Raw genomic sequence first — 10,065 nt, 5'->3', positions numbered from 1 at the left:
TAATTATAAGTGATTCATTTTTAATAAAATCCCACTTGAATTAAAATAATTGGCAACCCAACGTTAAATTGTGCTCGCTGTGTTTACATACGCCAATGAGTATTTCGTACTTAAGACAAAAGTAGTAACAAGATCTAATGAGTAACTTTTTTCAAAGGACGCTTTGCGACATCTTACCTTTAACATGCATTCGTTCTTTAGTTCACGGCCAAATAGCATCAAACCCTGTAGGAAAGATAATTAACATTGTTCTACAAACACTTCCATAAAACTTAAACCAAATCTACGTTTGATGAAAAATTCTAACCACTTATGTTTTTATTTATTTCATCATTTGAACCAACGCAAATATTGGTCTAACCGACTCGTATGGTTTCGACAAAAACTAACCCATCTCCTTTCTTCCTTTACAAGGCATATTCGACATCGTCGAGAATAGCAACAAACCCTGCAAAGATAATAGTATAGAAGCACAATGGCAAAGAATTGCCCACTTCCTACAAACTGCAGCAAGAGCAACACTTGGGTACCAAGAAACCCAAGTACGATCAGGAGTGTCGTAATGCTACTAATGTGAAAAACGCAGCGTATATGCAACACTGCAAATAGTAGCAACACGTAATGTGATGGAGAAATATCGGGAGAAAAGGAAAGAAGAGAGACGTGTTTTCAGAATAAAGAAGAAAGAACAAGAAAAACGTGAGCGTGAGCAAATCGAGATGTACAGGAGTCAGAATGAAGTCCGGAGCATGCACCGGCTGATTAGTATAATTTGGCTAGAGGAATGCATGCCCAATGATTGGAACCTCAGCATCCTGTGTCCCATCGCGTATAAATTGCTATCCAGTGTGATGTGTGAACGACTGAAACCAATGGTCAATGACATCATTGGACCATACCAATGTGGCTTCGGACCTGGCAAATCCACAATTTAACAGATGTTCACTCTACGTCAAATCCTGGAAAAGACCCACGAAAAACACATCGACACATACCACCTATTTGTCAACAATAAAGCCGCATTCGACAGCCCTATCCGTTCAGAGGTGTTTAAAGCCATGTCTACGTTCGGCATTCCTGCAAAATTAATACGGCTATGCAGGATAGCTTTAAGTGGCACAAGGTCGGCAGTTAAAGTAGGAAAGGACCCTTCAATACCGAACGAGGATTCAGACAAGGTGACAGTTTGTCGTGTGATCTATTTAACATCCTGCTGGAAAAGGACATACGAGACGCAAAGGTGAACAGAAATGACACTCTGTACACCAAACAACACATGTTACTCGCCTACGCCGATGACTTCGCTATAATGGGTCGAACATTTCGCGCGGTAACAGCCACCTTTGAACAAATTGAAAAGGAGTCTGCCTAAGTGCGTCTGGCAGTAAACGGCGAGAAGACCAAGCTGATTGTATTAACGCGCAAGACGCCCAGTAGACTCGGACCAAATAGTAGCGGGAACGATGGGTTTAGAACATAGAAATCATAAAATATTTTACATAAAATTGCAATTACTTGGTAGAAACGTTGTCCGATTTTACTTGTTGATTTTAAATATATTTTCGTTAGTTTGTAGATTATACTTATTTATCGCATTATTTGAGACATTTTTATATAATCTAAATTTATAGAATGCACACGGATTGCCTTTGTGGAATGTAATGCAGCGATTTTCATAAGATGCTATCCAGTCATGCAAAAATGATTAGGAGCAACCCGATCTTGTTATATCCTTGAGCAGATATAAAATAAAAGCCCGAAATTATAACATGGATGATACTAAATTGTACAATTGGGAAGACATTATTTTATATATTTCTGATGTGTTCTGAATATCTGATGAATGATAAATCAGTAATATATTAATAACTAAAGTATATCAAATATTTTATTATAATAAATATAACAAAAAATTATAGTAAATATAACTATTTTATAGTATAGAAAGTTACTTTTTCAGGGTCTTTTGGTATGGTAGGCATTCTGAAACTTAATTGCAACACTTATTACTGCCTTTGTCCAAATTTGAAGCAAACTGTAAATTTTTTATTTTGTATTTCATAGGCCCAAAAAGCGATTTTTTCAAGACCAAATGGGCGAGGTCTACCAAATCTTGGTCCGATCTATCCAGTTTTTTGTCAATTGCTTTATAGACATAAGAACATATAAATTGCAAACCTTCATTGAATTTGGCTGAATATTAAATCAAAAGAGTGAAATTGTCAAGACCCATTATATGGGAGGTATGTCAAACCTTGTTCCGATCTACCCAATTTTTTGTCAATTGGTTTATGTATGTATTGCTAAATTTCATTGAATTTGATTGTACATAACGATTTTATTGGCCAAAAAGCGTGAAATTCTCAAGGCCCATTATATGGGAATTGCGAATTTCGGTTTAAAGGGCATTATGATGTCCTACAACTTGCTGAACCTCGGTTCCCGAGGTTTACCACTAAGTAATGAAGCCACAAACTTATTCTAGGCCTGGTTTCCATGGACCCAGCTCACCATTTTTGGTTGGGTGATTACGGGTCCATGTAGTAATGTAGGCAATATTTAATTGCCTAGCCGCACGAATCTACGATTCCTTTGCTATTGATATATTTAAAAATGATATTTGCATTTTTACACATTTTATATACAGCAATTATTATTTTCGATATATAAATGCAAGTGAGCGTTATGGAAAATTCTCAAAATGTGTTCATTTTCTACAATCAATTTAATTACGATTGCTTTAACAAATTATTCTATGCGAAAATAAACTTCGCGATCATTGTAATGAAAACCCCAAAGCGTGGACTGATACTAATAACGCATGGTAGAATATACAATCCTCAAACTACTGCAATTTAGATTACAAAGTTAGTTTACATTGTGTAGGAATTAACGAATACTTGGGGTTATAATTATATAAGGGCTATGTCTAATTAATGACCGACATGTATCAATTTCGAACCCAATATTTTTGTTTTGTGTCTCAATTCTTTCCTTCAGGAGGTATAATTTAATGGGGGAGATGCCTAAATGCTGGCCGATATATTTCATCATCGTCAGGTTCGAGGTTTTTATCACGATTTCTTTAGAAAGCGGAATGATTAAAACTGACTATTTCGAGTAATGATTATAGAATACGCCTATATGAGTACAACACCTACACACGGAATCAGCTAACTATTTTAATATAAGAAGGGGGGTTATATGGGAATTATCCATAAAAGGGAGCGACTATTAATAATTTTTGGTAGGATTTGTTACCATATGCGACTACACAATACCAAATTACAACGAGTTCACTCAAGAAATGGGACTATATTTATAATTTTTAGTGAGGACATTTGGTACCCAATAAGAACCCATTGTACCACATTTCAGTGAATTCCGTAAATTGGGGGTACAGTTATATGGGGCTACCAGAAAAAGTAATTTGTAGTGGAAATATTTGGTACCCATATATAACCCAATGTACCAAATTTCATCGAATTCGTTTGAAAACGCGCTCAAGTGAGGTACCGTTATATGGGGGCTACCAGAAAAAGTGGAGCGATATTTATAATTTATAGTGGAGGCATTTGGTACCAAATTCAGCTAATTGTTGAAAAACGCGTTCACTAAAAACTGAAAAATATCGGATTAGTGAAATATGGGATAACTGAAATAGCTTTTGGAGTCAAATATTGCAATGTCCTTTCAAATCATTCCGTATTACTGAAAATCATGAGAATGAAAGATAATGACGGAATATTTTGCATTGAGTAATCACATCTTCAAAGCCCACCATAACAGATATTTTTCTGCAATTAAAGATTTTTCCGACGTATGGAACGTGTGTGTCAAGTATATATAAATTTGGCGTCGAAGAACGTTAAATTTCGTTCGCAAAAAAAATCTGTTCCGCATTTTTATATTTTATATACAAGTAACAAAGATATGTTACAAAATGTACCATTCATAGATGAAATGTTAAAACGAGGTCCCATATAATTAACAAAATTTTGAAGTCTTCTACTTTTTAATACTCTCAGTTACTATTTAAAGCCTTCAAGATGATACTCAAATTTGAAATAGGAACAGTGTAAAAATGAGAATCTACAATGAACAAATATTGCAAAGAAATATGTTACTTATTCACAACCCCATACAGGCAAGTCAGCTATTAAAAAGACTTAAAACGGCTAGTATGAAACCTTTTCAAAGACATGGACCTATATTTTCCGTTTTCAAAATCAATCAATCAATCTATCATAAATATTATATATATATATATATATATATATTATAGACCACATACTAACATGCATAAAAAGACAGTTCATAATAAAATCCCTTTAGCTGTGAACATGCCAACCAGTTTCAATTTCGATCGTCTATTTCCAGAAAATTCGAAACCTACCTATTCGATATAAAATATGAATTATTGAAATTCCTTAAACTGAAAAATTGTTCGCTTATTCGGATAACTGAAATTATTTTCAGTTAACCGAACTCCGCTTAAGTAAAAACATCGGATAACTGAAACAAACATCCAGATTTTTTCCGTTTCAGTAAAGCGGAGTCGACTGTAGTACTAGAAATTTGGGGGATAGGTGCCTAGTATGTTACAGTAGGGTAAACCCTTCAGCGTCCTCTGAAATTATATAAACTAATTTAAATCTGCAAATCAGTGATGTAACTATACGCCGGAAATAATGTATATGCTAGAAGTCCTAAAATAGCACGTCCTATAAAGTTTCCCTTTTGGCAAGGAAGCATGCCAACGCTGAGTTTTGCAAAATCTTATAAAGGCTGGCCACTAGAAAAAGCCGTAACATATTATGGGCAAATTAAACAAAAATTGTCTTATATGGTGGAACAGGATTCAGAGAGTTCACCCAAACACAAAATACTAATTTTGATACACAGAAAAACTGTATTATGTCGTATGGCGAATCCATGTGATAATTGGTAAAATGGATGGTATAACCTAATATATTTGCATATATTTTCCATATTTTTTGTATATTTTTTTTTTAATTTTCAAAAATAGTCATGAAAAATATTTTTTTACATTTTTTATGATGTTAATGTATTGCATATGTGAAATATGTTTCGCATATCTCATGCATATGCTAAATATGCAAATAAAAAACAGGTACCCTTCAATGAATTGTAAGTCGTTTGAAACAAAGTTGTATCCAATCAGAATTTCTAAATCTTAATCATAAAAAATATGCAAAATCCGAGGTCTATCTATTAGGAAGAATGTTGCCTACATCGGATTGTTGAATAGAGTTTAAATTTCTTCTACTATATCTTTGGATGATGTAAAGACCATTTGAACAAAATTTTGGCAGCCTTCGTCATGTGATTCGGCAGTTAAATAGTTTTACCCATTTTTTGGTAATTACTCGGAAATTTACCAACGTGTCTAAGATATTTTGAAATTATAAATTTTGAAGCGATTTGATAACAGAAACTCGGAAATAGGGGCTTAGATATTGTATTGGCGAATGAGTATTTACTCACCGTGTGGATATTTACACGGTAAATATGATCTCTGGACATAGTATGTGCATCATGACACAATAAATATGTAGGTTAGCGCCGCTGACTGTCCGATTCATGGCATTAATCATGACTCGATTAACTGTCAAAGTCCCTAATTTTTACTTAAATTGGATGTGTAATGTTGCCAATCTATATATAAAAGAAATTTTGACAGATGGTCGAGACAAAAACAAAGGTTTTGATTTTGATACATCACCTTATTATTGCATCATGGTCTGATTGATTATCAAAGTGCATAGTAAATATTACTAGATAAAATTTGGGAGATGGTCGAATAAATAACAGATGTTTTTGTTTTGATACATCAACTAATTATTGTATCATGACAAACATACACAAAAGATGAATTTTAAGGAAAAAAATGTTTTTGCAAAATAGTTAGGCTGAATCCTTGATTGTTGTATTTATATTTATTAGTGGGGAAAGTATGGCATTGTCCGCCTAGGGGTAAGACAGGGACGACTATAGTTCCGGATCTCGCCTCTGATCCTCATCAGTTCCCTTAGTTTGTTGTTGGATTATTCTCCACAGAAGCTATTAATAGCTTCTTTACAAAAAACCTTATGCTTGTCTCGGCAAATAACCAGTCAACATTGACTATTTGGCAAAAACAAAATACAAATGGTATCCCAAATAACCCGCCAACACTACTGAAAAAATTGTAATCATTTGTCATGCCCGACCTAATTTTGGATCATACTCCAATATAAACAATCATAATCTAGGCAGAGGTTTTTTTGTCGGCTCGGCTGAATTTAATTTCGTTTGTACTTGAATATATCTTACCAGAGTTTCAATGTTTTGATACACCAACCGAGAACCTTCGTGTAGCATTTGATTTTCAGTTGGGTTGTCAATATTGCTTTCTTGAGCTTTGAACGGTCTGGCCTTATTCGATATGTTATCTGCAGAATTACCAAAAAGTCCTCGAACTTCTGCCATTTTTATAAGATATTTCGCGTTTAGCCTAGTTATTTGTTTCCGTTGCAGCAACGATAGGAAGCAACCATTTTCTGACTGCTTTAGGCATTTATCTTGATTTTTACAAACATCAGGTATATCCACGCATATAAACTCATCTATTTCGGGAACTGTGACTTCATTATTAATATCTGGGTTCTCGTTAGGGGCACTGGTCGTGCTTTGCTGTTGCTTTACATCAGATGATACGTTACGTTTCCTGGGAGAACTACCCATCGCTGCAGAAGGAATATTTGCAGCTTCTGCCTCTTCTAAGGCTTCGAGTCTCTTTCTTTCAAGAAATATATTACGGTGGTTTTGTAATGCCGACTCGTTAACCAAATTTATGGCACATTTTGCCATATCTTGATTTTCACTACTGAGAATAGAATGAGTCTGGTATAATATAAACTGCACCTGAGGGCGTGACATAGCCAAAGACAAAGTACGCAGTTGTTCTTCCAAAATTAAGGACACCCTGTGTTTTCCATCATTGCTTATAGCAGTCTCTGTCAACATTTCCAGCATACCCAAATCTCCACCACGAGAACATATGAGGTCGATAGGATCAGATATGGCACTAAATGAATTGGGTGGATTTGCGAGTATACCAACGACAGTACGAAATCTGTTGGATTCCAATGGGAATGATGTAAATGATTCGGCGAATAATCGGACATTATTTATTCCGAGACCTTCAATGTAATTCCGGTACTGTTTTAGATTTGACCCGGCTCCATACACGTAGAAATAGTTGATTCGGTTCACGGAATAAAACAATGACGCTAAATAAGCTGTGGAACGTGGCGAATCTATGTGCGTTTGCAGAATATCTCCGGATAGATCATAGAAATCTAGTAACCTTGACATGATGGCAGGCCCCAATGAGAATGTACGATCCTGTAGGGTAAATAAAATATGAATTTTTAGTTTGTAATATATGAAAATAGCTTGGATTTCTAATTATTTCGACTAATCTATATTTTTTGGATTATAAACAAAAAGAAAACCAAAAGTGTGATAACCAAAAGCTGATTACTCAAGTTTATTTTTTTAATTGGGAAAATATAAAAATGTATTAAAAAAGAAAAATTTTCAGAAACAATTGCAAACATGAATTAAAATTATTTAGCCAGGAGAAGTGATGCACGCAAATAAGTTGAAATTTTAATGTAAAACAAGAATTATGAATAATGTTGTATGGACTGGTTAATTCATGTACGTAGTTCTGATAGTGATCTAGGCTGTTCGTCAAACATGGCATAAAATAGAGAGAGTGGAGCAGATCTGACAATTGTGTTTCTTAAAGCTTACAAATTCTTACAGGGACAATTATCTTAAAAAGTAGTTTCTAATATATTTCGGTTACAGATCTCCCGTTGATACGTCCAGTAATTTTGCCTTTAAAGGGGTTAAAACTAATAATTGTTGAGCATTTATTTTACTCTCAAATATTTGAATACATAAATAAACCGTTAAGAAAGAGTATTCATTTAAGTTATTGTGGATGTTATAAACTAGGCTTCACTATTGTTTGTATGTAAGTAGTGATCATATGGCGTTTACACTTGCCAACACCTGTCAAAGGAAAAATTATGACGTACTAGCTGACGTTGTTTGCCTTATCGAAATTGCATCAACAACATGTTTGGTAAAACTTAACGATTCCATGGAATATATATTTTATTTACCATTAAGTTTATTTTCCACGAGATTGTAAACATTCATTTACTTGAACCCAAGCAAGATTCCACATTTAATGCAGACTCAAGTACCTCACAATAATTTTTATAACCAAAAGAGTAATTTATCCAACCTAACCATTTTCAGTAGAAGTTCTAGTTATAATATTGCTCCAAGATATAGGAGGTGATGCAAATGTGGTATACCCATTTGTTTTTAGATTACCAAATTTTTATTTTTTATCCGATTAAATTGAAAATTTACACTTAACATGCTACATGTGTTGTCTTTCCATGTATCAATTTGAAAATAATATTATTCTAACAATTTAAGAGATATTTGAGAAAATATTTGAAATCCCATAAAAAGTGATTTTAAAAAAAGTGCAGGTAATGTGGTATACCACATGATGTTAATGTGGTATAGTATAATTTTCACTTCCAATTGATATCTTATATAATTTATTGTTTTTAATGAATGCGAATTAGCTCGAGATTTATGTCTGTTAAGATTTTTAACGGATGCGTTGAGTGCAACTTTAATTTTTATTATATAATAATGTGTACACATGGCAATATTTAATTTTTGTATGGAGAAGTTGTTAAAACTCATAGCCTTTGTTTTTCATCCTTGTGATTCATGGTAGACTCTCGTAGAGTACAAATGTTTCACATAGTAATGAGATTTTGTCTAGTGCTGGCCTTTTTGCATGCAGAATCAAGGTATACCACATTACCTACACTTGTGTTTACTGATGAAATGTCTAGTTTTTTTTCCAAATTGGTGATTATGTGGTGCAATCGCGCATATTATTTGATTTTTAGTTCATACTGATTATTTTAATGCTTTAGTAATAAGGATTAAAGTACATCCGTAAAACAAAAAATTATTTTTAAACTTCGACCGAAAAAAGTCAATTTCATGAAAAATTTTATTTTTGGTACTGATTCTCAACGTGATTTAAATAAATTAAACAGGTCATTGCTATCTTATTTTTTTGAGAACATCAAACTATAGAACATGTTTCAGTTATTCAAAAATGTTCAGTTTACAAAAAAAGTGACTATACCACATTACCAACCTATACCACATTTGCATCACTTCCACTATTGACATTAGAGTGACATCGGGAAATGTGGACTATTATTTTCTTTGTATGATATTGTCGACGTAACAACGGTAAAAAATAACAACAAATTGTTTTCATAACATAATATATATGTTGACTAAATATATATATATATATATATATATTGCATTACACTAAAAAACTCAAAACGGAGAAATAAACATAGCTGAATATGCGGACCATAATATGTGGGTAATGTATAGAGATGGTATTTATCGGGTAAATACCCAAGGGGTACGGTTATATGGGAAGCTATATCCAAACATGGACCCAGAAACCCTATTTCCCATACCAGTATTCTTTTTGAGATTAAAACCTTGAGAGCAAAATTTAGGTAGCCTGGGTTAAGTGGTTCGCCAGTTATTAAGTTTATACCCAATATTTGGGTAAATACTCAAAATAGGTGTAAATTTATATGTGGGCTATCAGAAAACGTGGACCTCGTCGATAAATTGTTGCATGGATATTTGGTACCCATAGAGAACTCCCTGTGCCAAACTAAGTCAACTATATTTTAAAATGTGGCTAACTGATAAAAATGTCCATAAATTTTGGGTAAATACTCAAAATATGGGTACCTTTATATGTGGGCTACCAGAAAACGTGAACCTACGTCGATGAATGTTTGCATGGATATTTCGTAAACATAGAGAACTCCCTGTGCCAAACTAAGTCAATTTGATTGTAAAATGTGGCTTACAGATAAGAATTACATTTAATTAGAAGGATGCAATTATATTTGG

General features: G+C 33.6%; 1 protein-coding gene across 1 annotated transcript; it reads right to left on the bottom strand.

Annotated features, from left to right (window-relative positions):
* Positions 1-6,264: 6,264 nt before the first annotated feature.
* LOC133334175 (uncharacterized) lies at positions 6,265-7,410 on the bottom strand (the record flags this gene model as incomplete). Its single annotated transcript, XM_061542471.1, has 1 exon — positions 6,265-7,410. A coding segment is annotated over one exon (1,146 nt), but the record flags the coding sequence as incomplete, so codon positions are not given.
* Between the last annotated feature and the right edge of the window lie 2,655 nt (positions 7,411-10,065).

This window comes from Musca vetustissima, unplaced genomic scaffold, assembly GCF_032173495.1.
Source record: "Musca vetustissima isolate MV318-11 ecotype Yass unplaced genomic scaffold, APGP_CSIRO_Mvet_v1 utg165841, whole genome shotgun sequence".
Lineage (NCBI taxonomy): Eukaryota > Metazoa > Arthropoda > Insecta > Diptera > Muscidae > Musca > Musca vetustissima.
Note: the sequence above shows the minus strand (reverse complement) of the source record. Positions and strands in the feature narration are given on the sequence as shown.